The sequence below is a fragment of the Meleagris gallopavo genome, chromosome 7 (assembly GCF_905368555.1).
Source record: "Meleagris gallopavo chromosome 7, MGAL_WU_HG_1.1, whole genome shotgun sequence".
Lineage (NCBI taxonomy): Eukaryota > Metazoa > Chordata > Aves > Galliformes > Phasianidae > Meleagris > Meleagris gallopavo.
This window is the reverse complement of record NC_139410.1, coordinates 9,192,797-9,219,628: the sequence shown is the minus strand read 5'-3', so window position 1 is coordinate 9,219,628 and position 26,832 is coordinate 9,192,797. Positions and strand designations below refer to the sequence as shown.

At 40.3% G+C, this 26,832-nt stretch overlaps 1 protein-coding gene and 1 long non-coding RNA gene across 4 annotated transcripts; one reads left to right on the top strand and one right to left on the bottom strand.

Annotated features, from left to right (window-relative positions):
* The first annotated feature begins 6,040 nt into the window (after positions 1-6,040).
* Positions 6,041-25,477, top strand: STK17B (serine/threonine kinase 17b). 3 transcript variants are annotated; one of them, XM_085228836.1, is made up of 9 exons: positions 6,041-6,221; positions 8,296-8,451; positions 13,156-13,368; positions 17,217-17,361; positions 17,581-17,707; positions 18,560-18,608; positions 19,521-19,700; positions 21,676-21,949; positions 24,601-25,477. In XM_085228836.1, exons 2-9 carry the CDS (start codon positions 8,330-8,332, stop codon positions 24,736-24,738), a joined length of 1,248 nt encoding a protein of 415 aa, XP_085084962.1. In that variant the 5' UTR covers positions 6,041-6,221; positions 8,296-8,329; the 3' UTR covers positions 24,739-25,477. The 3 variants fall into 3 exon arrangements, with proteins under 3 accessions (XP_085084962.1, XP_085084964.1, XP_085084963.1); XM_085228837.1 differs by lacking the exon at positions 6,041-6,221 and adding an exon at positions 7,524-7,544; XM_085228838.1 differs by lacking the exon at positions 24,601-25,477 and having other exon boundaries at positions 6,044-6,221; positions 21,676-24,578.
* Positions 13,702-26,785, bottom strand: LOC109368488 (uncharacterized). Its single transcript, XR_014884558.1, has 2 exons — positions 26,648-26,785; positions 13,702-21,284 (listed from the first exon to the last, which is right to left on the bottom strand). It is a non-coding gene; the product is annotated as an uncharacterized LOC109368488 (long non-coding RNA).
* Between the last annotated feature and the right edge of the window lie 47 nt (positions 26,786-26,832).

The window sequence follows — 26,832 nt, the reverse complement described above, 5'->3', positions numbered from 1 at the left end:
TAGGGACAGGAAAAGGCTTTGCAAAGAGGAGGTGGGACAGTGAGCTGTGCTGACCACTGGACGTATAAAAGGGGATACTTTTAGCTTAAAAATTAGGCTATGATAATGTACCCAGGAAAAATGACTGTTCATCATGAAATAGATTATTGTTACAACACTAGAAGATGTGTTTTGGCTAACTATTTTAGGTTTTGAAAATGTAATGCATGCAATCAGAAAAATATTTACTGTGTTTTTCTTAGTTTGTTTATTTATTTATTTATTTGGACCGCTATCAAAAAAATAAGATTTTTCTAAATAAAATAAGTCCTCCTTAATTGTTTTTACAAATAATTATTGTACTTATTACTGGCCACATTTGGCAAGAGAAATAGTATCGGTTAAGAAGTTAAATCATCACTGGTAAAGGTACCTTTCCTTTTTAAATATGATGGGTCAAACCATCATTTGATCATTTATCTCTATGAAAATGTTAGTTATTTTTATTTTTATTTCCCTTAATGGTTGAGCCTTGTGTTACGGTTGTTTAAGAACCATGAATTTCTACAAAGAGGGTTTTTTATGTTTGGTTGTCATTTCAGGAGTGATGTGAAGTTTCTAGTTTATTTAAGATAATAAAAATATTCTCAGTTATCTTGTTAGCTTTGGCCAAGGTGATGCAGGTCTTGAGTTCATTCACAGTTTAGTGATATTATCAGAAAAAAAGAACAAATAAGAGGACAAGAAGAATCTCTGGGCCTGGTCCTCTACTTAAAAGCAGACATGGTTCTTTACAAGGAAAAAAAAAAAAACCAAAAAAAACCAACAACAACAACAAAAAAGCCAAAACTACTGGATATCCAAGTCAGATATAAAAATCAAAGAAAGAAATCCTTACAAGTTTTCTTCTTCAGTATTGTAACTGAGGTGACGAGTTTCTTATAGAAGATATTTAGGATGTTGGAACATAGTGAGTCAGTAGTTCCATAGAGCAGGACATTTTTCTGCAATGAGTCTGCAACACTCAGGAGACTGCTGTTTATTATCCACATTGCAGGGAGGAAGAATAATTATAATAATACTAAGTAAATATGTCGTCTTAGGAAGATGCTTTTTTTTCCTTTGAATGACATAGCCTTGAGGGCATCCACAAATTCTGATGAGCAAGGCTACTTTTTGTATCGGTGACTGAGCATTTATACTTGTAAGGGCTGGTACAGTATGGAAGGGGAATTCTTTGTAGAAAAAGCAATTCCTGAGGGATGTGGTGTAGAGTACTGGTAGCCCTGGGTCAGTCAGTATTTGTGCCCTTGCTAGGCTATGGTTTGGATTGTTTAGCATGTTTGAAAGTGCATACGGTTTTACAAGTTTTTGTAGTGGGGGATGCAGGCATCCAGAATCTAACAGGTATATAGGTGCATCTCCCTCATTTTTGATGATTACTTGATATAATTTTATACCAAGTTCTTTGTTTTTAAAGAATTTCAGGCACTGAGAATATAGAGTGCATATTTATTTCTAAGCTTTAAGTAGAACACGTGGTGTATTTTTTAATCTTTTCCATACGTTTCAGTTAAGTGTTCACAAGACTGTATATCAAATACAATACCAAGGTTTTCTATCTTTCTACAAGCTGATTTGTTTCATCTGAATTTGGTATGTATCTTTCACAAAGCACTAAATGGGGAAAATGTGCTTCGAGCATTAAGATGGTGTATGTCCTTTATTTACATTGCAGCACATTCTACTTTTTTTCTTTGAGATAGGGAGAGTGGTTGCGAAATGTGTTGAGAGTATGACAGGCATTTTGTTGTGCCTGGCTTCAAGGATTGTACTGTAAGGTTTTACTGCTCACAGATATGCATAATTATCTACTCAGTTGAATACAGGAACTGCTCTGTTGTATTTCCTGCTATTCAAAAACATTTGGGGAAAAGATTTCTGTGTATAATTTTATTTTCCTACTGATCTCTATTTTGTTTAAGACCATGTTTCATCATGAAATCACTTAAAATAAATCTTCTTAAAAAATCCACTTTGGAAGTCAACTCTTTTATTATGTCTTTGAATATATCATAACGTTTGCAGCAGTTTAAAACTGTTAAAGAAATCACAGAATACTCTCTCACGTCACCTTTTCTAAGTGACTTCTGGTGGTCTCTGGAATCTGGTATGCTACAAATCATCTCTTGCAGCAGAAAAAGGAAGGATTCTTCACCAAATGCAATGGAATTTGACCAAAAACTGCATTTAAAACAAAGGCTATCCTAAAGTAAACTACAAACAACACGCTGAAGATGCCCACACCTCTCAAAAGGCTCTCTGCTTTTGAAGGGAGTAGCAAAATGGGCAACAACATACTTTATAGAGGTGGCTCGATATGCAGCACTGAAATTTCATAGCTAAATGTCTTCAGGGAAAAGGATATTTTTCAGCCTTTCATAAAAGTCAGTGTTTCCCACTGAAGATTTTCTCTTGCTTTGGTAACATCTGAGACTAACTGCTTTGAGAGATCCTGGTTTTTCTTGGGTGAGAGTTGGCCTCCCTGGGACACAGGCCAAGTGGACTTTTGTTTCTGAATGGCTGAATGGTGCAGTGTCACTTCCCCTGTGCTATGGTTTTCACAAACACTTTTTAGAATCTAATGTTGAAGTATGTTTCTACTATTTTAAAACTTTTCTAGACAGTAATTTCGCAATCTCTTGCTTCTATCAGAAGCATGTTGCGAGCTAGCCTAAATCATTAAAGGGGAGCTATGTGGAGAAAGGATAGGCTCTGAGAACACCTTTCACAGCCTCTGTCATATTTTTCAATTTTAGACTCCTAAGACAGTTTCACCCAGATCATTGATAACTGGCGCCATGTGTTGAGCAACTGCACATTTTTTCCTCAGTGTGAGGACTGGGGCTTGTACAAAGCTCATGCCAGGTGATGCTAAGGCAGTTCTGCTAAGCAATTCCTGAAATACAGTTTGTTTGCCTGGCTTTGAGGATTGCCTTTTCTTACTCACTTCCCATGTGCAAATGTTGTGGCACTCTTGCAGAGATTTTGGCAGGGGGAAAAAAAAAGATTAAGTGGTCTATATTAATGAGAATCATGGTAATTCTTGTGGAGTGTGTGTATTCAGAGATTAGATGATTTCCAGAATTGAACACTGCAGAAACAGCAAAAGATAGCATGCTGATTCCGAGGGGTCTGTTGCATTCTGAGCTTTGAGTATTTCATGTTGTAGCTGAACATGTGGGATCAGTGAGATTGTTTCAGGTAAAGGTGCTCTCATGGATATCTGGGGCATGGAGTAATCTCTGTAGTACGTTGGTTTTTTAATGTGTTTTTTGTTTACTTGTTTCTTGTTGTAGTTGTTTCTTTTTTTTTTTAGATATTATCCCTACAGAGAGAAGCAACATTTGGTGTCGCTAAGTAAAGGAGTACCACCCTTAAGACAGGCAGCTTTATGCTATAATCCGAGAGGCATGGAATCAGCACATTTTTTGGCTTTCCTGTCGTATGTGGTACTCTGGTGTGCCAGCTCCATGCTCTTCCTCCAAGCAAACAACTGCAGGTACTTTGCACAACAGCCATCACCCACTCTGCAAGAAGCTGCTACTGATGACTGGAGGCTACAGTAGCAGAGACAGCATGTTGGAAATGTGCATCTTTCCCTGTGATTTCTGAAAGTTGGGACACTGAAGATCCTCAGGTAAAGTTTCGTTCTGCTTTGCTTAATTATGTACTGCCCTGTGGAATGGCTGTGCCACAAAAAAGTAATTGCCTGGTGGAACTGTTCATTTGCATTATGGTGTGGAGTTTTTTTGAGGCCTCTTGGGTGCTACAGGTCAGGGCATTGCCTTGTAAATACCTTGCGAAAGAAGGTATTACAAATGAGGTAAGAAGGCTCAGCCATTCATGGCTTCCATCTCCGTGGTTCTTAATGACATCCACTTGTCCTCCAGCAACCAAGCTATCTGCTGAACTTGGATGCTTGCTGTCTGTTCACTCCAAATTCCATCAGCTGTGACCAGCCTGCGTTGAAATCATTTCTTGAGGGAAGTGAGCCTCTAACCGAAGGCTGGCTTCTTGCAAGGCCTGTGGCTCTGAACCTGAGCTGTACACCACAGCTTTGTGCAGTGAAAAATGGATCAGGAAGAAATAGTTCTGTCCATGAAAGCCTCTAAAAACTGTAAAAAAAAGCCAACTTGGTGATGGGTAGATAACTAAGGAAAGCGAGAGAATTAATGAGGTTCACTAAGGCCAAATGCAGGGTGCTGCACTTGGGTTGGGGCAGTCCCAGATATTTATACAGACTGGGGGAAGATGTCCTTGAGAGCAGCCCCAAGAAGGACTTGGGGGTCCTGGTGGACGAGAAGCTGGACATGAGCTAGCAGTGTGCGCTTGCAGCCCGGAAGGCCAACATTCTGGGCTACATTAAAAAAGGGGTGGCCAGCAGGGAGAGGGAGGTAATCATCCCCCTCTACTCGCCTCTTGTGAGGCCCTATCTGCAGTACTATGTCCAGACTGGAGTCCCCAGTACAGGAAGGATGTAGAGCTCTTGGAGCAGGCTGGAGCACCTCTCCTATCAGGAAAGGTTGAGGGAACTGAGCTTTTTTAGCTTGGAGAAGAGAAGGCTCTGGGAAGACCTCATTATGGCCTTCCAGTACTTGAAGAGAGCATATAAACAGGAGGGGGAACGGCTGTTTACATGGGTGGATAGTGATAGGATAAGGGGGAATGGTTTTAAACTGAGACAGGGGAGTTTTAGGTTAGATATTAGGAGGAAGTTTTTCACACAGAGGGTGGTGACTCACTGGAACAGGTTGCCTGGGAGGTTGTGGATGCCCAATCCCTGGAGGCATTCAAGGCCAGGCTGGATGTGGCTCTGGGCAGCCTGGTCTGGTGGTTGGCAACCCTGCACATAGCAGGGGGATCAAAACTAGATGATCAGTGCGGTCCTTTTCATCCCAGGTCATTCTTTGATTCTATGATCATGCAGCTAACACATTCAGGATAATTAAAAAATATCAATTAATGACACATGCATTACTAACAAGTGTAGCTTATGATCCTGCACTGCTGTGACCTTCACCCTGCTGTCTCCCTTCCTTCACCCTTGGCCATTCTTTGTATCTAATTAAAATTCCAAAGTCCTCAGGGTGGAGCCCTGCCAATTACAGCCTACATTGAGTGCCACACGTTTCTATGGCATTATGATATAAACAGATAACCAAGACTACAGCAATACACTCGTGTCACAAAACATTTCATTCTGTTTTTTAGGACTGAAGGGGTGAGTAGAGCAGATGCTGCCGTTGGAAGGAGCTGTGAGGACACACAGACAGCCAAGGAGACAGACATAAGCATTTACTTTTCAGTACCACGTGCTGTAATAACCTAAAGCACCTTAATTGCTGCGATCACGTAGTTTTTCTCCTGCAGAACACTTGGTATTTTCGGAATGCTGCTTGCTTTTCATACCGCACACGGCTTCTCAGCACAACCCATCTTTTCTACGCTTTGTCTTTGCGTTCTCTTTAGCCAACCTGCCCGAACCCGTGCTATAATGGAGGCAGGGCCCACGCTGGCACTGCACACGGATGGCAGAGCTCTGAGGGACACTGACTGCTTCTGTTAAAAACTTCCGCAGCTCGGAAGGCAAGAAATGGCGGTGGAAAGCGAAGAGGGCCGGAGTTATACCAGAAGCGCAGCTCCGGGCTAGCAGGTGCCGCCGGGCGAGTGCTCCGTGCCGCTGACCGTTACGTCGGTCCTTCCCCGCTGTCCCGCTACTGCCGGCACCCGATCAGCCCTACGGCCGCTAGACCAGCCGACGCTATCGGCACATCTCACCCGCAGGAGCGCCTCACCCCGCCGTGCGGCGGCGGCGCTGTGGCGGCGGGCAGCCCTGCCGCCCCGGGCCGGGGAGAGCGGCGGGACCCCGGCACCTGCCGCGCTCCGCCCGCTTCAGGGGCGCGAGGTCAGCCGGGCGGGGGCGCTATGCGGGCGGAGGGCGTCCGACCAATGGTGGCTAACGCGGCGAGGGCAGCCGGGCGCGGATTGGCTCCTTCCCGGCACGAGGGGGCGGGGCGAGCGGGCGCCGCCGGGGCAGCCACATCTGCCGGGCTGCGCTTTTCAAACGCCGGCTGCGCGGGGCGGCGGTTGGCGGGGACGTGGGCGGCTTGCAGCGCGAGGGCTGGTCGTGGCGGCCGCTGAGGGAGTGGCGGCGTTCTGCGTGGTCTCTGTGGGAAGAGGTGAGCGCGCCCGTGTCGTGCGGCGGGTCCGGGCTCGGGCGGGTCCCGCGGGGCGGTGGGCAGGCGGCGGGGCTGTGAGTGTTGCCACGCTCCACTCCGCGGCTCGCTGGTGCGCGTCTTTGCGCTGTGGAGAAGCGCCCGAGGCGCGGGGCCGCCTGAGGGGAGATCCGGCTCGTCCCGCGCCCCGGGGGCACGGCCCGGTCGGGCTGCGGGCGGTGGGGATGGGCAGCTATGGTGAGCGGCGCGGGTGGGCCTGGGGCGGAAGAGCTCTCCAGGCGGCGGAGCGAGCTCGGTCCGGGCGTGTAGCGGCGGGTCCGCACCCCGCTGGGCTCGAGGACCGCCCGCCTGCCTCGCCGTGCGTTGGCGTCGTCTCGGCGGGCTCGGAGTGCTGGTGTGCGGCAGCGCGGGCCCGGGCGGGTGGGGCGGCTGTTCCCGTGGTGAGCTCGGCGCCCGAACCGCCTGCCTGCCCTCTGCCACCCTGCTGGCCCCGTTGCTGGGCTCGGCGCTGAGGGAAGCGCGCCGTCCTGCCGCCCGGTGGACAGCTCGCAGAGCTCGGTCGCTTAGAAGTCTGCGAACTCGCGTGCGACCTTCTGTCCGTTCCTTAGGGCTTTCGGTGCGATGCGTTGCACCGGTATCGGGCCTAATTTTGGTAATAAATAACGCAGCTATAGCTAATTAGATTCGAAACAAGTTGGACCGTGTTCTTTCGACGACGTAAGGTGCCCAGCCGCGGCTCAGTGCCTGCTGTTTTTGTGTGTGCTCTCGATAACGCCGAGCTAAAGGGAGATGTGATTTCTTACTAGGGAAGCACGGTTAATCCGGTGTGAGGCCAAGGCTGTTCTTAATCATGTCCTTAAGAACAGCGATATCATGAAATGTAGCTGCATGCATTTAGTGGTAGCTGGCCCTTAGTTAGCTCATCTGTCCCTAACGCTAGTGCTCATGCTGAAGTCCTGCAGCACTGAGGTCACTTGTTGAGTTGCGTTGAGTGCGGGCACCTCAGAGAACGCGTGGTGATGGAGACGTCCAAATCGGTCTCTGTCATGATAAGCTGCCCTGTAAGCGGGGGGAGAGAAATGCTGGTTTGTTACAAACATGGTGATTCACAGGCGTGCAGCCTACCCTGCATAGGGAACCTTTGGTAAGCTTTCAATTTATTTCATGCTTATCAAACAATACTTAAAATTTTATCTTGAAACTGTAGGATTGTGGGTTTTTTTTTTTCTTTTTTCCTTTACTAGAACTAAAGCATGAATCATGGTTTATACCCAGAACAGTTGCAGTATGAATTACCACGTTCCAAGAACTGGCTGTTTGAACAAGGTTCGATGGGTGCTGGGTTGTGCTGGGGCAAGTGCTCCCCCAGAAGCTTCTGAGAGCACACTGCTGTCACTTGAGAACTGAAAGTGTTCTTAATGGTTGTCAAATGTGTCCAGACTATAATTTGTCTCTGAGCTATTTTTTCTTTTTTTTTTTTTTTTTTACTATTGCTAACAAAAGTAAACCTGCCCTTTACCTTGAAATAAGATATCAGTTAAAACTGCTGATATCCTTCAGTAACCTTTTTCTGCTTTGCTTTTACATCATGCCTGAAGAGATGCTTCAGGCCTGTAAATGTGAGTGCCCAAACTTGTTTTTTAGCTTTTAAATAGCTGCTTTCTTTTTTTCCTTAATCAGTAGTAGAGTTAGTATGTGTGCTATATCTTCTGAATGCACCGTTATTCTGGTCTGCTAAGGTGACTTACTCATCATTTGATTCTGAGTGATCAGAATTTGCAGAGAAGAAGTTGTCTGTTCATCAGGCTTTCTAATGAGTAATCTAGTTAGATTAAGTTAAAACAGCTTATTAAAAAAAAAGTTCATTTTTCAATTAATTTCCTCAGCATCACTTGATTCTCTTGTTTGGTTTCCCTTCCAGTTGTACATGTAGAGTGATTAAATGTGTAGTATTCTGGTCACATTTAAACAAGCTTTAGACTGCTCTATTCAGATAGACATAAGCCCTGATCTGTGTATATTTCCTTGCACGATGATTGTGGAATTGCCCTGACTTACCGTTATGTTACTTTCACAGGTGGCTGGCAGAAGGGACAGACCTGTTCCTAACCATGTCCAGGAGAAAGCTGGAGAACAGAAGCCTTTCAGGCTTGTTGGCCATGTCTCTGCAGACACAAATCAGGATGGACAATTTCCACAATTTTTACATGCTTGACTCTAAAGAGCTGGGAAGGTAAGACTGCTCCTGTATATTTTAGTCAGGGGGATCTCTGCTGATGCAGAATTGTATGCAATGATAGACTTGCTTTCTGGCAAACTTTTACGGCGTGGATGAGGAATGAAGAACGTTTTTCCCCACCCACCTTTCCTGCTCTCTTCTTTTCAGTGTCTAAGAGGCTCCATAGCAATAGGGTAAAGGTATACAGTGAGACATAGCATGCCAGCCTTTTCCATGGCAGAGAGGCTCAGGCTGTTCTCATAGCCATGTCAGTTGAAGATTCTGTCCTTCTTTCCCTGTCCATTCGCACAGTACATTACAGGGATATAAACTCAAGAAGAGATAACTTAGAGTAGTATTGCAAGACAAAGAATGGTACTTCTGAGCTGGTGATGCTGGCTGTTCAGTTGGGAGTTGGTTATTGTTTTTAAGTCCAGAAAACAAAGACCTCTTTTTCTCTGACCTCTTATGGTTACATTTCTAACAGCCAAGGGTAATTTAGCTGTCTGCTTCCTTTACTCATATTTGCAGAAGTAAAATAGCAAATAAAAGAAAACAAAAGTATTTGTGTTAATGGCATTTAAATTATGCTTATTTAAAATCACTGGGTTAATTTGTACCTTGAAAATATTCAGGGAATTGTGTATAAACCCACACAAACGTAATAGAGTGGTGATGCTTCCAAATCCCTTGAATGCAAGTGGCATGGGTCATTCATAATTTGTTAGGCATTTCTATGCTGAACAGTGATCCTTCCTACCTCTAGGCAGGCATAACTTTGTAATCTATTTCACCTCTTTAGTTCTCCTGATTACTCCAGTATATTTTTATCTCATACTCTTCATAAAAGTACACCTTGTAGCCCTTAACTTTCCTCTGCTTGTGGCACTTTGTTAGCCCTAATTCAGAATGCCAGGCTTTATAGAACCAGTTCCACGTACCAACTCTGATATTCTTCAAATGCTGGATATTCAGATCGTACTTACTTACCTGTGATGTGAGATGATGTCTAAAGCAAATAAAAGCATCTTTTTTGCTTCAACTCCCAGCCTCAGTTTTTAATACTTAATGTATTAAAAGCAGATATTAAAAAAAAAAAAAAGGTGCCAAAATGCAAAGAATCAGAAGTAGACAAGCATCTTTTCCAAATACGTTTTTTTCAGCTTTTCTGGCCTAACAGTTTGCATGTGTTCACTTGCAGTTTTCATCTACCTTTAAGTCATTCTTTTCTTTTTTGTTACTCAACCCTCCCAAGTCCCTTTCATTCCTCCCACAGCCTTATCTTCTAGGTCTTTTGGTACTGAAGGCACTGACTCTTGGAGCAGGCTGGTTCTGTTTGGTGGGTTATAGTAGTTCTGTCCTCAGTGTGGATGGCTTGGCTTCTGTTAAAGGAGTTGAATTTCTGTGGTTTATAACTTGAGATATGGAAATAAGTAGAAATGGAGCTGTGCAATGTACCGCTCCGGCATTGCATTTGCTTTGCAGGCAGTAAGGAGGGGGGAAGCACTGTGCTTGCTTTAATGCAACATCTCAGATCTAACTTCAGATCTAACTTTTCTCATTTCTGGGGGAATTCCACCACTCAAACAATTCTATGAAGAAAACTTGGCTGGACTTGTTTCTTCAAGCTGCAGCTTTTCTGTTAAGCTGAGATGCTATCTCATGTGACAGTTTCCAAGTTTTGGTGATGCTTTTTTATTACTCGTTTGAAAGATTACTATTAGCCATTCTCGAGACTCAGTGTATCTTGAGACGCTGAGTATTATGGCAACTTCATAACTTCAACCAGAATGTTCACTTCTGTGCAGTTTTCATAACGCTTTTAGCTAACAGACACACATGCAAAACTGATGAAAACTGTATGTTAATTTGTATGCAGCTGCTTTTAGAAATGACATTTTATTTTTCTAAGTCCTTGCTTACTTAAAAAAAGATGTAGTGTCTTTGTCCTTGATTGCCTTTCCTCTAGAAACCTCTTTTGTTTACACGATGAGTAAATGCTGCTATATAGATTTGAATGAGTTGTTTATAAACCTGTATATCCTACCTTTGAGCAAGTTTGTTCCGTTTGCTTGGGCATAGCAGGAAAGCTATGAAAGTAGCAGTAAAAAGATGGAAGATGCTGTCTGCTGTGAATGGTTTGAGGTAAAGGACACAGAGTCAGTCATGAAATATCTGAGGTCTGTGCAGATTGAAGCACACAAGATTCCAGGCTGGAGAACGTGATGCTGGAGCAGGCCCGGAGGAGAGCCACGAAGATGCTTGGAAGACTGGTGCACTTCTTCTGCAAGGACAGGCTGGGCTTGTTCAACTTGTAGAAAGAAGGGCTCTAGAGCGACCTCACTGCAACCTTCCAGTACTTGAGGGGAGCTTATGAACAGGAGGGGGAGAGACTTCTTACATGGTCTGACAGTGATAGGGACAAGGGCGAATAGCTTTAAACTAAAAGAAGAGGAAATTTAGGTTAGATGTTAGGAGAAAATTCTTTACTCAGAGACCAGCACAGGCTGCTCAGAGAAGCTGCGGGTGCCCCATCCTGGAGGCATTCAGGGCCATGCTACATGGGAACTGGGCATCCCAAACTGGTGGGTATCATTCTGCCCACAGCAGGGGTTGGGACCAGATGCTGTTTGAGGTCCTTTCCAACACAAGCCATTCTGTAATTCTATGATTAAAAGTCAGAAAATGACATTATACTGTAGAAGGAGTTCTATGGCAAATTGAGTGTTGAGGTTGGGAACTTTTTGCATACTGGAGATATACTAATAGTGTTTACCAAGCTCTCTAAGTATTTACTTTTCAAGTTACTGCTGTTTTTATTGTTTTTGCACATTAAAAGATGCGATTTTTGCCTTCATAGCTTTAAATGTTAAATTATTGGCACCCTACAAAGATCATATAAAAAAAGTAGAAATTCATACATCATGGATTTCTTCTGGAGGTATCTCTGATCCTTCAGAGCTGCTGTACCCAGAGCTGCTGGGAGCGTAATGCTCAAACTCAGCAATAGTCTTCCTCTTCTCTTGAAACTCAACCAGTTCCTCTTCTTGAGTTTCAGAGAAACTCCTTTGGTAGATGGCATGGTGTGATGTTAAAATGAGACTGTAAGCTGTGGGGAATATCCACAGACTTCAGTATATTAAGAAATTCAGCTCAATGATTTCAAGCTCAGCAATAATAGCTCATGTAGCAGTTGGGAAAGCACCTGGCTATTTCAGGCTTACAAAGAGTTGCTAAAATAAAGAGTGTACACATACCAGGTTGTAAATCACTTTTGCCTCTTGATTTTTTTTTATTTAGTATTTGCTTTTCTGAATTTACTAGATAAGAAATAAAAGATAAGTCTAGTGTTGAAATAACAGAACTTTTCCTCTGTCATCATTTGTGTTTATTTCTAAATAAATGACAGTATGAATAAAAGGCAGCTCTGCATCTCCTGTGATTCAGTTGGATATGCACAAAGTGCATTGAACATTGCCATGGTCTGTTTCGTTCTGAGAGAAGCTGGTCCAGCATAGACTGTAAGGGGGGGAAAAAACCTTAGGGATGTGTTTTGTGTCACAGATGTTCCTTTTAGGCGCTGTTCTGCTCAGTTTTGCTTTCTTCTGTTTTGTTCTGCACCAGAAGGAAGGCTCAGCCTGCAGGACAGCACCATCTCCCCTGCTGAAGGAGCTAGGATGACTGAAAAAGAGCAGCTTATGTAGCTGGTGCTGAGCCTCTCATTTGCTTTGTTCACGTGCAAATGTGGTGTTTGCTTGAAGCCGCAGATGGAGGTGTTTTTCTTTGCAAATGGTTTTGAAATGTTCTTAAAACTTTAAACAATTTTAGCCCGTCAACTTTTTTTGTTTTGTTTTGTTCTAATGGTATTCCTTGTATAATTTGAAAACACTTTGCAAATATGCAGTGAGGCATTTCTGGGAATGCAGAACTCGTGATTATAAAACTAGGTGTGGGTGTTGTTGTGTTTGTTGGTGTGGTTGTGTTTGTTGGTGTTGTTGTGTTTGTTGGTGTTGTTGTGTTTGTTGGTGTTGTTGTTTTTGTTTGTTTGTTTTTTCTTCCAGGAGTTTATAAGTTGGCTTAAAAAACTGCATTTTTCCCCTAATTTTTTAAAAGGTCAGCCTGGTGGTTTAACTGCACTGTGCGGTTTTCTTTTAAAAACGCATCTTTGCCAAAAGACATTTTTGTTTCCATACCTAAACAGTTGGCTGGAAAACAAAGCAGCTCACTTTGTCTGCCTGCAATTGGAAAAGGGAGTGCTAAGCAGTGGGTGTTTTTCTGATTAGGTGTTTCTAAGCTTAGTGCTAATGTGACTTTTTAGCAGTCCTGCATCATTTGTGAGTGGAAGGATTTTTTTATGACTTCAGAGTTTTCTGCACAGAAAAACTTTGCCTCCAGCCACAGTGTAGAGTTACGCTTTCTTTTCCCTACATTCTTCCTATTTTTCAGTTGTTTTGTTCTACTGTATCCAGTTGGTGTGTCCTGCTACTGTATCTTGTATGTGCTATACTGTGTGTGTACTTTGTTGAAAAAGCAAACAAAACTCAATGTTGCCAACCTGAACAAAGCCCTGAGCAGCCTGACGTGACCTCCTTGCTGTCCCTGTAAGAACATGGCCAGCTCAGAATGTAACGGCAGACTACCAAGCCTTTTTAGATCTAATGGCAATCTAATTACTTTTTCTATCTGAAGTTCTAATGTATTTTTCCTTTCATTTTGCAGAGGAAGATGTGGTGTGGTTAGAAAATGTATTGCTAAATCCACAGGTCAAGAATATGCAGCTAAATTTTTAAAGAAAAGAAGAAGAGGTCAAGACTGCAAAGCAGAGATTCTTCATGAAATTGCTGTGCTTGAATTAATGAAATCTAATCCTCGCATAGTTAATCTCCATGAAGTCTATGAAACAGCAAATGAAATCATCTTAGTGTTGGAATAGTAAGTATGCCTTCGTCACGTGTCCCATGCTGGTAGTTACCAACCTGTCACTGTTTGCTTTTTGCTTGACTTTGTCTGTACACCATGTAAGAATTGCAGCACTACCCTGTATACAATATGCTAATATTTCATGATGATTTTTTAATTTACTAATATCTTACTAAGATCTTGGGGACTTCTTGGTGTGACTTATTCTCATGTAAATTCAGGAGTTGCATCCATTGCTGCCACTTCACTCCTTGGTTTTGGATATGTATTTTGTGCAATTCGTAGCTAATGAGCTGTGTTGGACTATGAAATAGAGACATACAGCAACACACACCAAAACATATGTTAGTTTTTACTCAACATTTAAAATGTGCACTGGTAGATTTATTTATTTATTTATTTACAAATTGCTTAAAAAAAAAAAAGCTGTTTCTTATCATTGCATAACTCATTTCTGTAGGTGCTTTCACTCATTTCAAACTGGAACTTTTCTTGTGCCTTTAAACACCGCCTCACTTAGGAGTCTGTTGAATGTGAGCAGGTCATTCCGCTCACCAGCCTCAGTTGGATATTCTGGTCAAACAAAGCTAATATAAAGCCTGATCACAAGTTCTAGGGTGTGTTATGTAGTTCGTTTTCTTAAAGAATCTCTTATGTCAAGCTGAGCAGGGTTTCATCTTGAATCCCATGGAAGGTGGATAGTGCTTTGAAGCATCTTAAATCATACCAAAAAAGGACAGTTTAATACCAAGTACTGATTTCAGAGAAGCTGAGCGTGTTGATGCTCTGTGCTTTAATGACAGCGTGAGATTTCCTGGTGAGTGAAAATAGTGGTTCACTTGTGGTTCACTGAGCTTCTGAAGCCACTGTTTCTCTTGTTGTAAAACTGCTTAACTTCTGTAGCTGTTTCTCCAAAATTCATGTCTTTTCAGATGCCCTTGTGGCTGCTCATAGCTCTGAAAACAAGTGTTCTAGTGTGGGAATTAGTTTGAGTTATTCATCATAATGGATGTATGTTTAAATGTTTGGAATGTGAGAAACAAAAATGTAGTTGGTGAGATGAACTCAGCAAGTTATTTTCTAAATAGGATTTAAGTTTTGCTTCAAATATTTTTTTATCATAGAATCATAGAATGGCCTGGATTGAAAATAACCAGAATGATCATCTAGTTTCAACCCCCCTGCTATGTGCAGGGTCACCAACCACTAGACCAGGCTGCCAGAATTATGCAGTGGTGATCTGCATGCATTGTGATAAACTCCTTTTACTGTGGCTAAATTGTTCTCCAAAAGAGGAGGGGGAAAAAAAAAGGGAAAAAAAGAATATTTTTTTCCCCTTGGAACTAAGTGATCCCTAACACCTTAGTGAGGACTAAAGCACTAATGTGGAAGACAATGTCCAGATGACAAGTACTGAACTTCATACTAAGAACAAGTTCATGTAAAAGCTGTACTGATGTTTTTTTTCTCACCTCTGTTTCAGCTCAGCTAATTCTGTCTTGATTGTGAGCCTGTATGCTTCTTGGAGTCTTTTGTCCTTGTACAGTCCCAGCAACCAGAAGTGTTGTAATGAAGATAAATATCTGTCAGTTCCTTTTAGAATGTGTTTTACAGACATCTGTGAAGCTGTTTTTTTTTTTTTGTTTTTTTTTTTTAAGCACTGTGATACTATCAGCTTCTGTGGTAAAAGAATCATGGGGATTGGAAGGGACTTCCAGAGATCACTGAGTCCTTCCCCCTGCTAAAGCAAGTTCCCAACAGTAGGTTGAGCAGGAAGGCATTAGGTGGGTCTTGAATATCTCCAGAGAAGGAGGCTCCACAACCTCCATGGGCTGCTTGTTTCATTACCTGATGCATGAGGAAATACTACTTTTTTGTCTACATAATCAGCTCTCTTCTTCAGATGTCTCCTGGTTGTCATACTGTGGGATTTGATAAATGACAGTTCTTATTTATCTGTATGCTGACCCTGATTGTTTTGTCAGCACCATTCATAGGCTTTTCCATATCCCTCTACTCAAACTTTGAGTCAGTGTTTCTTTGGATTCTCCTTGTAAAACTGTCTGCCCTTGTGTTTGCCCTGCTCTGTATCATTAGTAGTCTCATTATATACTGCTTGAAGGTATGGAGACCAGAACTGCATGGTAAGGTTTTATACAGAGCATCATTTTGCTGTTTTTTGGTGTTATCAGCAGCCTTCCTGAGGGTACTGAATGTATGCTGACTTCTTTGGCTTGCTGCTTTGTATTTCTTCAGTAATTCCAAAGAATGTCAGTCGAGACTTCCTGAGCTATGCCTTTCAATTCAAGTTTTGGCATTATGTAGGTTGCATTAGGTTATTTTCCTGAAGATAACTTATTTGTATATGTTACTGCTGGCTCATCTGGTGTTCTTTTTGTTTTCTCAGCTGAACTTATTTAGTGACTTCCTTGAACTGGGGAGCCAAAAACAGGAGGCTACATTCTAGCTGTGGTCTACGGTGCTGAGCAGTCATTTACCTCAACCTACTCACTGTTATTACAGCCCAGAATGCTGTTAGCTTCCTTTGCTGCATTCAGCTTGCTGTCTGTGAGCGCCCCAAACAGTGAGGCTGTCTGTGGGAGAGCACTGAAAGCTTTCCTAAACTTGAAGTCTCTCCTCCCCTCTGCTTTGTCAAATGCAGTTAGGTAAGGCATTAGTGACACCTCACGTAGCCTCAGCAGGTTAGTAATTGTTTGTCCAGGTTGTCCAGTATCCTTCCCTTTTTATAGACTCATATTACTAAAGGTGGAACTCATACTTAACCAATCTGTTTCTGACGTTTTCTGACGTCTGTTTCTCTTTAGTCTTGAGATAGGAGCTTCAGGCAGTTAGGCTGAGTAATGATTTCAAACCCGGCTTGGAAAGAAACAGCTGACACTGTGGCAACATGTGGCGTGTAACTAAGAAACCACATGCAAGATGATTACACAAGGTTATTTCCATGTTTCCTTTATGCTTTGCTAATGGTAGGGTTCTGTAAGTAAACAACAGCCTTTTTTTTTTTTTTTTTTGAGGAAGACATATTGAGATACTTTAAAAAATCTAGTCAATGTCATCTCGGTTGGAAGTGGTAGATGTCAAACTGACAGAGCTAAGTCCCTGTATTTCAGAGTATTCTGTGTCTACATGAGTTGAAGACTTTGCTCACTGACTGACCAGGCAACTGTTTATTTCATCATGGTCAGTGTGCTACATCTTATTTCTTGTACCTGCCAGACAGAAAGGACTGATGTCTAGTCTTCCATCAGAATGTAAGGTCTGTGGTAGCAAGTTTGCAGTTTCCTCTTGCTCCAGAGGCGATCCTCTACAACTCAGTCTGTTCCTTGAATTGTAGTTGGTTTATGTGACAATAGTTTTAGTCCCCAAATCAGAGAATAGGAATGTTGTTTTTTTTAACCTCCAATCATTTATGGAATTAATTGAAGAAATTTCAGCTGTAACTTGTGAAGGTGTTTTCTATTAGGAACTGATGATAGATCTAATCATCCTCAAGGCATCTCAGGCTCACTTTCAAACTAGCAAGCTTGAGTTTTTCAAACACATAAGAGCAATTCAGCCACAAAATTCTGTTTCACCATCTGAACTTCTGTAGTTAAATATGAGGGAAGAAAAAGCATTATCAGATATCTTCACTCTTCTCTTTTTTCTGTAAGTAACATTTTGAGATGAGCGTGTTCAAAAAGAGGCGGGGGAAAGCCTTATTTTCTCAGCCTCTAGAATGAATATTTGGTAAATAGCTACAGATAAATAAATATAAGTTAAGCACAGATATTATATATAAATTTTTTCTCACTTGAGCTTTTGAGTTTAATACATTCGTGTTCCTGAATGTATTTCAGTGCCGCTGGAGGAGAAATCTTTAACTTGTGTGTCCCAGATTTGGATGACAGAGTTGGTGAAAGTGATATCATAAGGCTTATCAGGCAAATACTTGAAGGACTTTGTTGCTTGCATGAAAAAAATATTGTTCATCTCGATTTAAAGGTGAGACTCTATGAGACTTTTCTAGTACTTTGTCTTCAACTTAATAATTTGATAATTATAATAATTTGTTAAATACATAGCAAAGATGAGAAAACAGTGTACTAAGGAGAAAATAACTTAAAATTCAGTAATGTAAATAAAAAATAACAATATGAACTGAAATGTTTTTTTTTTTTTGCAGTTTGTATTCTGTGAGCTGAGAATTTTTTTCTGTTCTAGCCTCAAAATATTTTGCTGAGCAGCATCAATCCTCTTGGTGATGTGAAGATTGTAGATTTTGGCATGTCTCGGAAGATTGAGAATAGCACTGAACTGCGGCAAATCATGGGAACCACCGAGTATCTTGGTATGAAAGAGCTGCATCAGGATTTCTGATGTGTGAGGAAAAAACAGTTGATGAAATGTGCTTATCAACTTGTCAGTCATTACTGGAGAACAAAGCAGCACAAGGCAGCGTGTTGTTCTGAGCTGTTCTTTCTTTAGAGAAATTAACTATTATTTGGGCGCACACACAGAAACATTACATCAATAAGCATACCTTATTTCCTACTATAGCATTTGTTCTGTTGTAGACTACTACTGAATCATTGTATGGGTTCAATTAATGAGAACTTTGACTGTGATTGAAAATCAAAATATTCTTGGAAAAGTGAAAAACTGCCTTTAACACTTGGCCTGCTAAGGGGCAGATTTCCTTCTTAAAAAAAAAAAAAAAATCAATAAACAGAATTGCCTGCACGTGTTTTCATAAGAGCAGGTGAATCTGTGGTGAATAGCATGGTATCTAACATGCTAACAGCTGCTGGCCATTAAATTGGCATGGTCACCTAGATTTGCAGTGTTAACTCATGCCTTCCCTGAAAAAAGCTGTGTACTTGAAATTCTCTTAGGAAAGTGTTTTAGATGCATACATCTGATTTGGGTATGTCTTGGGACTTGTATAGAGTAGATCTTAAGCCACATAGTACCATTTCAGTCTGAACCAGTTAAACTTCAGTGTCTAATCAAACTGGAGTAACATTTTTCACCCTCTGAAAAAACTTGAAACTGATTACTCAAACATCATCATGCTTACTCTCTTGATAATGATTAGCAAAAGTTGACAGAAAAGCTGATAGAAGTGTAGTGTACGATTCAAGGTTACTTGAACAATATGGCTATTAAAATGTCTTCCCTTTTTTTCCTTCTTTTTCTGTAGCTCCAGAAATCTTAAACTATGACCCTATTACCACAGCCACAGATATGTGGTAAGTTGTCTATGTTAATTTGTTTTACTGAGGTAGATGTGACCAGTTAACAATCTGCATGCCAGTTCCAGACTGATGCAGCTTTATCTGGTTCCTAAGAATACTTTTCTGTGGGTGGGTTGAACAAGAGAGGGACTGGCTGAAGAAGGAGCGCTCTGAATATGAACTGGAGTTTACACAAATTTCTGTCTATGGCTTTGTTGCTCACTTGCTGTGGAATGAAATGGCTTCTCAACATACAAAGTATCCTTCTGTTCAGAGGAAATAGTGGCAATTATCTGATAGCATACTTTAGCTGCTAGATACCTGGAACATGTTATCTGAGAGTATTAACTGCTCTGGGTGCTCCTCCCTCACTGTTTTTGTATCATTAAATAATCTTATGGAAATGTTAAGAAGTAAATTAACATAATACTTACCTTTAGACCAACATCAATTTGTATGGAATGTCATAAAAATGAAAGAGGATACTGTAACACGAGTCAGATCCTGTTTGCTCTTATGGAAAGGTGGGCTACATCACAGACTTAAATACTTCTTCTAGAATTTGTGTGAAATAATGGCTATTTTTTATTTATGTGCAGATAAGAACTTGTTTTTTGCAGTTCTTTCTCTTAGAACTGCCGTATCTGCAAGAACGGACTGTGTAAAAGTTATATATTTCCTTTTTGTAACTGTCTCAGCTGCAGGAAACAAAAGGTTTATTGTAAGTAAGCAATTAAAAAAGAAAAATCCTTTCATGGAGATATAGATGAATTTCCTTGTGTGTATACATGCATTTACACTTGAATCATATAGAACGTGAGAGGTCATGCTGGTTTTAATTCTGAGTGTAGCATACATCAAGATGTTTTATCTACAGCAAACAAGTATGGGAAAATAAATTCCTTTCACGCTTTGTTCTTACTTCAGGAACATAGGTGTAATATCATATATGCTGCTGACTCAAGAATCTCCATTTGTGGGAGCTGATAATCAAGAAACTTTTCTTAATATATCTCAAGTTAATGTGGATTACTCAGAAGAAACGTTTTCATCAGTTTCACAGCCTGCCAAAGACTTCATTCAAAAACTTCTCATAAAAAATCCTGAGTAAGTAATGTACTCTTCTATGTCTGTGAATACATGAACAATATGAATGTTAACCTGGGAGGTTAACATTGTTAATATGATCAGTTAATATTTCACAATTTTCTGGTATTATGACCTGGATATTTAAAAGTGTAGGTTTCTGCTTTTCTGTAATGTAAGTAAGGGATCTTTGGTTCATTGGCTGTTTTTATAGTCAGGCACAGTCTTTGAGTTTTGCTCACTTTCAAATTTTGACTTAATATTTTTCATTCAGAGGACTGACTATTCACCAATCTTATGAAATGTATTCTGGAAAATTCAGGTTTTTGTCTACAACCTAACATTTTGTTATACAGTTAGGAGAGACAAAATTTAATCTTTCTGACGTGTGCTTGGATGTTTCCTGACATCTTTAATGGAGCTTTTTACTTTATTTTATATCAAAACTTGGCTGTCTTATGACTGTATGTTTTTTCTTCATACTATGTATGTGTTCTTCAGGAATACATATATACGTGTGTATGTATAGTGTTTTGCCATGTTCAGTTGTTTAAAAAAAGTTCTCAACCAAAAGCACAAATTTCTTTTTGCTTCTAATGTGTATGATCATAATTTAGCATTCTTTGGGAGTTTGGATACTGATTACGCCCTTCAAAGTAGCTGAACTCTGAGAAAATGGCCTTTGAGAATAGGAAAATGATAGGGGTTGGTTAACTGTCTGTGCTTGGTATGTAGTGTTAAATGGGGATTTGTTTTTATCCTTCGCACTAACAAATGTGCACCAAAAATAAGTGTGTATATAGTGGAGAATAACATTTAGTGAAGTCAGCTAGTCATGTTCCTCTAAGTTTTGTGAAGTAATACTGTTTGTATTGCTGTGTACTGTCACTTGTGGTGACGCAGCAGTTTCTATCTTCAGCAAGCAGGAGTTGAACAATCTGGTTGAGAAAGTGCTTCTTTGATAGTAAGAGATGATGATAGTAGATGATATCCATGAACTTTCTATTTTGAGGAAATAAGGGTTCCATATAAACACATGTAGATATAATCATGGATGAACAATTCTTTCTACGTAGTTATCTCATGTGGAGGCTTTGTCAATAGCTGGAGCAACTCACAGAAACCATATTATTATGAAGGAAGCAGTTATGGAGAGTTTGCTTTGGTAAATGTTAATGTGGGCCTGCAGAATGTTTGGCTTTCTACCACAGTTAGTACTCTACTTTCTCTATTCTGGGCATTTCAGTCTTCATTATGCGCTCAGTAACTCTTTTCCAATTCTGATTCTTGGTGCATATTTCTTCTAGAATATTACAAGGGAAAATTTTGTCCTCAGATTGTCAACTCCATAATAAGTCTTCTCCGAGCAGAAAATATTAATGTCTTCCTGTATTGTAGAACTTAACAGTGCAAAACTGGGGTAGCAATGTACTAGGTTATCCAAAGGAATGATTTCATAAATCTGAGGTCTGTTGGGAAGTAAATAGATCTTGGAAGAATTTGTATCAGTCTGTGATGAATTGCATCTGTAAAATGTCTGATAGAGTTGATGACAACGTGTCCTTCGGCCTTTCTTGAAAACCTCATGGCTGAATATTCATTAGCCTGTTTATAACCATATATACAAAATGCAGAACTTGAAATAAACATAAGCACATAAACACAAGCACATATATGTAAATAAGGCTGAAAACCTTCCAAGGGACTGAATACTGGCTGTTTCTTGTTGTGATGAAAAGCTTACCAGTTTGGACTCCAGCAGCAAGGAAAATTGTCAGCTGAAATCTAGATGCGTGTTGCCAACACTTAATCCTGAACCATGGTATGTTCTAATATCCTTTTTAGCAGCAGTGGTGGTAGGAAAAAAATAGCAATGTGAATTCTGTAGTGTCAATTCTCATGTATGCTGAGAAGTTCTAAGATGTATTTTAATTATGGTTTTAGTATTTCTGAAATTAACTTAAGAAGTTTACCATTTCCCCTTCCTCTTTCAAAGGGAAAGGCCCACAGCAGAGGCCTGTCTCTCCCATTTCTGGTTGCGGCAAGGGGATTTCATACTCTTGTGCAGCCCTGAAGAATCTTGCTGCCCATCTCTGATGCCAGGACATACAACAAAATGCTCAGAAGAGCGGAATGTGAGATCCAGTTGTAATGGCACTTGTAGCTACAAGGAAGACAAAGAAAACATCCCAGAGGACAGCAGTACAGTCTCCAAACGCTTCCGGTTTGATGATTCACTGCAATATCCCCAAGACTTCGTGACAGACTTTGTATGTTAATGTGTAACATAGAATTTTATAAGAATGGGTTTTGTGTAATCTATTCCAGCGGCAAGTGCAAGATTGTCTTGCCAATTTGTGCATTGTTGCTGTACTGGAAACGCACTTTAATTCTTTATTCTGGTGCTTCCTTTTCTATCCATTGCTGGCAATGGGTTTAACTCCTGAGAAATTGGAGTTGTAGCACCAGTAAAATGAATTATTTTTTTAAGAAGGTACAATTAAATATTTTTGCACTTTTTAAATTTCAGTCCAAAAATGATGCCAAATTAAGGCCTGTACATGTGTTTAGATAAACTCATTTTATTGAGTTTTTGCCTAAACTTTGAGCTTTGCCAAACAGTGGTTGAATAGCGTGTCCATTTTTATGACTAGCCTTTAGAAGCGGATCTAAGCAGGTAGAACTGAATCTAGCTGTCTTAATGGGCATATCTGTGACCTTTCTCCTAGATTTAAATGACAGCTAAAAGCAGCGTTCTGGGAATACGATTGACCTGCTGGGGCCATCTGGAAAACTGCTTTTTCTCTCATATTTAAAGAAATGTTTCTGTCTTAGAGATCTAGTCCACCTAGAGATTGAAATGTATATTTAGCGTGGTATTTTTCTATTGTTTCCGGTGGATACATGTAATGCTTGAACAGAAAACGGGTAGATTATCAGTCCTTGTATTAGTGATACATTGCTTCTTACCAGTGAGTTAGATTTGAAGAGGACAAGTTTTCCATTCTGTTGTGATTATTTGATACACGTTAGTTTTCTTTCATAAAATATCTGAAGTATATTGTCTATAATTATTGATCTATTCCTTATATTAAAACCAAAAAATGAACCGAAAGCCATGAAATGCCCTAAATTCAAATTAATAACAGAATAAACTGAAAATGACTTTTTTTTTTTGCCAGTAGAGTTGCAATTAAAAGCTTTTCATTATGCCTTTTTAATGCAGATGTGCAGTGGGTTTTTCTGTCAATTACTGTTATTCACAAAACTTAGCTTTATGCCTGCTTTGAGAAATGGACTGCAGTGTATTAGTATATAAAGGCAAACTACCCATTAGTTATTTTAAGCTTTTTCATTTGCTTTGTTTAATAGGTTTGTTATGTGTTCAAGTTATATCCCTTACAATTGCTGTTTCTAAGCTCAGAGAAATAACGTGTAAGTCAAACTTCAGCTTAGAGCAAATACCAGTCATGTCTCTACAGCCTGAAACTAACAGTTTAACATTGAAAAGCTGACAAGATAAGATCCTAATCATAACACTGAAGCTAAAACTCTGTGTAGAAAATATATTAAAATTTCTATAAGTATTCTGAAAGTAAATGGTACTTTGAAGTAGTTCTAAGCCTTGAGGAATAGAAAATTCCAGACTTAGTGTCTTTTAATTTGGTTTCTTTTATTTAATAAAATATCACAATCCTAGTACTTCTCCAAGTGTGGCTGTTGATCCAACGATAGTTAGGCAAATGGAGGTTTTGGAACGTGGTATGATTGAGATCGTATGGTAATAATTGGTATAAGTTTATACTGCAGCTTTCTTCACACAAGGAAGGAACCATTTTATTTTAGATTTTAATGCAAGCTTTCCCTATAAAGCGGCGGAGGGGGGAGATTGAGGACTTCTGTCATTTATTTTGGGTGATGTTCTGTGGAAACTCAACTGTGGTGTTTAAAAAAAAAAAAAAAAAAAAAAAAATTCCAAGACTTAATCTCCAATGAAATGAAATAATAGCATGGATGAAGCTCAGATGCCTCAGTATAAACAAACTGCACTGATTTCCCTCTGTGTATTCTTATGCAGTTTTTACAGTGGTAATGATAATATATTTACATGTAGATTTATTAAATGCCTTTGCTGGGATTAGTTGTTGGAGTGTGTCCTCTACACCTTTACTTTTCCAAGTCCTTGGCCTTTTCCACGTGGACTATTATTTCTCTTTTTCCTCACTAGCATGGAGTCTGAATTTGAACTGGGCAAATTAAAAATGCAAACTATTTTACTATGCAATTAACATTCACTGAAGTTAAAGAATGAGAACATTAAAAAGCTGTAATGGACAAAGGTAGAAAAAATGGTTTCTAAAACAGTTACATTTTCAAATTCTCCAAAATTATCACTGAAATTGTAACTGGAAGCTTCTGGAAGTCTTTCTACTAGTTTTCTATTTTTAGTGTTTGAAAAATAAAGCTGAAGTTATGTGCCAGCACTTTATGAAGAAGTTATTGTTCCTTAAGTTTTTTTTTAATCAATTTATCTGATGTTTACATTTCTTACTACTTTTGGAGTTAACCTATCTTTAAATAAATGAAGATTTATCTTATCCAAGGAACTTAAGTTTTGAAGTTTGTACTTCATGTAAATTCGAAGTATAGGTTGAGCCAAATTTTGTTTGGATCAGTGCATTGAGTTTATTTTAAAAATATTACTGTGCACACATCGCTTTGATTGAAGGTAAATATATGCATTGAAGAAGACAATTTTTAGCCCATCTTGCTTCCTGCCATATTACCGGAGAGATAATCTGGTGAGTGATGAGGAACATTTTAGTGATTTAAGACGTATTTCTGTGCAGTTCACGACCATTTTATATTTAAATAAATAAACTTTTCCTTTTTTCAAAACTGTGTTTTCATTTTTTCACAGCCTTGCAGAACTGTGTTTGGAAGGGACCTCAGGAGGTCATCTGATCCAGCCTCCCTGCTCAAGCAGGGCCACCTAGAGCTGGTTTCCCTGACCACGTCTGCTTGCTTTTCTATGTCCAGAATGGATCACCTCTCTTGACCTGCTGGCAAGACTTTAGCTAATGCAGCCTGGGATACCATTACCTTCTGGTGGCAAGGGAACCTCACCTCCTTTCATGCAAGGGTGTTTTCTAGCTGGGTGGCCCCCGATGTTAGGGATATTGGTGCCTTGGGCTGTCTGTCCCTGGATGCAGGGCTTTGCACTTGTTAAATTTCATGAGGGTTTCTATCAGCCTATTTCTCCAGGCTTTTAAGGTCCCCTGGATAGCAGTGCAACCCCATCTGTCATTCCCCACAGTTCTGTGTCATCTGCAAACTCGCTGAGGGTGCATTCTGCCCCATCACAGGCAATTAATTTTTGATGTATTCTAACGGCTTTTGCAGAATGACCATGTAAATTTAAATAGAATGTTTATTACATTAATATTAGGCTCCTAGGGCACTAACTGTACATCCATTTAGTTTTCAAGTAGAAGGCTAAACTGTAAATACAAGCCTTTAGGAAACTAGTTAAATTCAAAAGAAGTGGTAATGTGTTGTGATATTTTCTATATTTTCTACAAAGGCACATTTCATTGAAAAGAAAACTTGCATCGTTAGAAGAGCACAAATGAGCTTTCTTCTTAGTGAAAGAAATAGTGTATTCATTAGTTCAGTGTTGCTTGCAGCATTAAGTTTAGAAATAATTTGAATTTTTCCTGCATGGAAGGTTCTTCTAAAGAATGCTGCTCTATTTATTTATTTATAAGGCATCAATAAAACCCTCCTGTTTAATACTGCTAGTGACTTGGGACAGCTTGATTTCTGCCTTCTCAAAAAGTTTTCTAATCTAAGAAAGGAAGTGTTAGAGAAAAGTATAGTTCAGATGATCATAAAATGGCCTGCGTTGAAAAGGACCACACTGATCTAGTTTTGATCCCCCTGCTATGTGCAGGGTTGCCAACCACCAGACCAGGCTGCCCAGAGCCACATCCAGCCTGGCCTTGAATGCCTGCAGGGATGGGGCATCCACAGCCTCTTTGGGCAACCTGTTCCAGTGAGTCACCACCCTCTGTGTGAAAAACGTCTTCCTAATATCTAACCTAAACCTCCCCTGTCTCGGTTTAAGAGCATTCCCTGTGTCCTACCATATGATAGCTGCCCATCTTTCTAACAAGACAGCTGTGATTGTACTGCTGCCAAATAAGGTAAGTTGCACTTGGAAAAATATCTTGTAAAGTCAGGGCAAGATAAAAGCATGCAATTGTATTATTTTTTTGTAAGGAACTGGAATCATTCCATGCCTTAAGAACCTGGCAGGTGGCTGATTTGAAAAATACTGGTACTGAGAAAATACAAGATAGATCAGTGTATTGAAAGCTTAGCACATTAATGGTAAATTAATGGTGAGTAATAAAGCTGAACTGTCAGGCCATCTTCCAGTGATGAGAGTATAATGGAACTCCTTAATCAAAAGCAGATACATAAATTATGGCATAAAAATTCTTGGCTGGTTGGGCTAACATATAAAATGTGTTCTATGAATCAATCATTTGATAGGACAGCACTTTTCTTGTTATCACAACAGGAAGATAAGGGATGAAAAAAACACAATAACAAAATCACAATATAATAAATATAACACAAATAATAAATCACACACATTACCAACCCAGGTAAGAGTTCAGACAATGGTTCATTAGGATTGCTTTTAAGAGCACAGCTGTTCTCTATTACAAGTAGTTGGAACACACAGGTAGCACAGCTCTGCCTACAAACAAGGGAGGAATGCCTGTTTGAGCTGTATGGAATAGTCCATTACAGAGCCATTTAAGCCCCTTATTGAAGCTGCCACAAAAGAGCATCATACACTTCCTCCTAGAAGAAAACCCAGCTGAATAAAGCTGAAATCTCTCTGAATGAAGTTCAGCTTTCTGTGCCTGAGGATACGCTGCAACAGCTTCACTCACCAAAGCTGTGTCCCCAGTCCCGATGCTCAGGCGATAAATTGCACCTCCACATGGTTCGCAGAGCCTGCGTGCCGTGCTCGCAACCGCTCAGCACCACCGCGCTGCCCTCGGAGCCGGCCGTGGCTGCATCTTCACGCTGCTTTCTGTGTTACCTGGCAAACGTAAACAACCAACCGCAAGTAAAA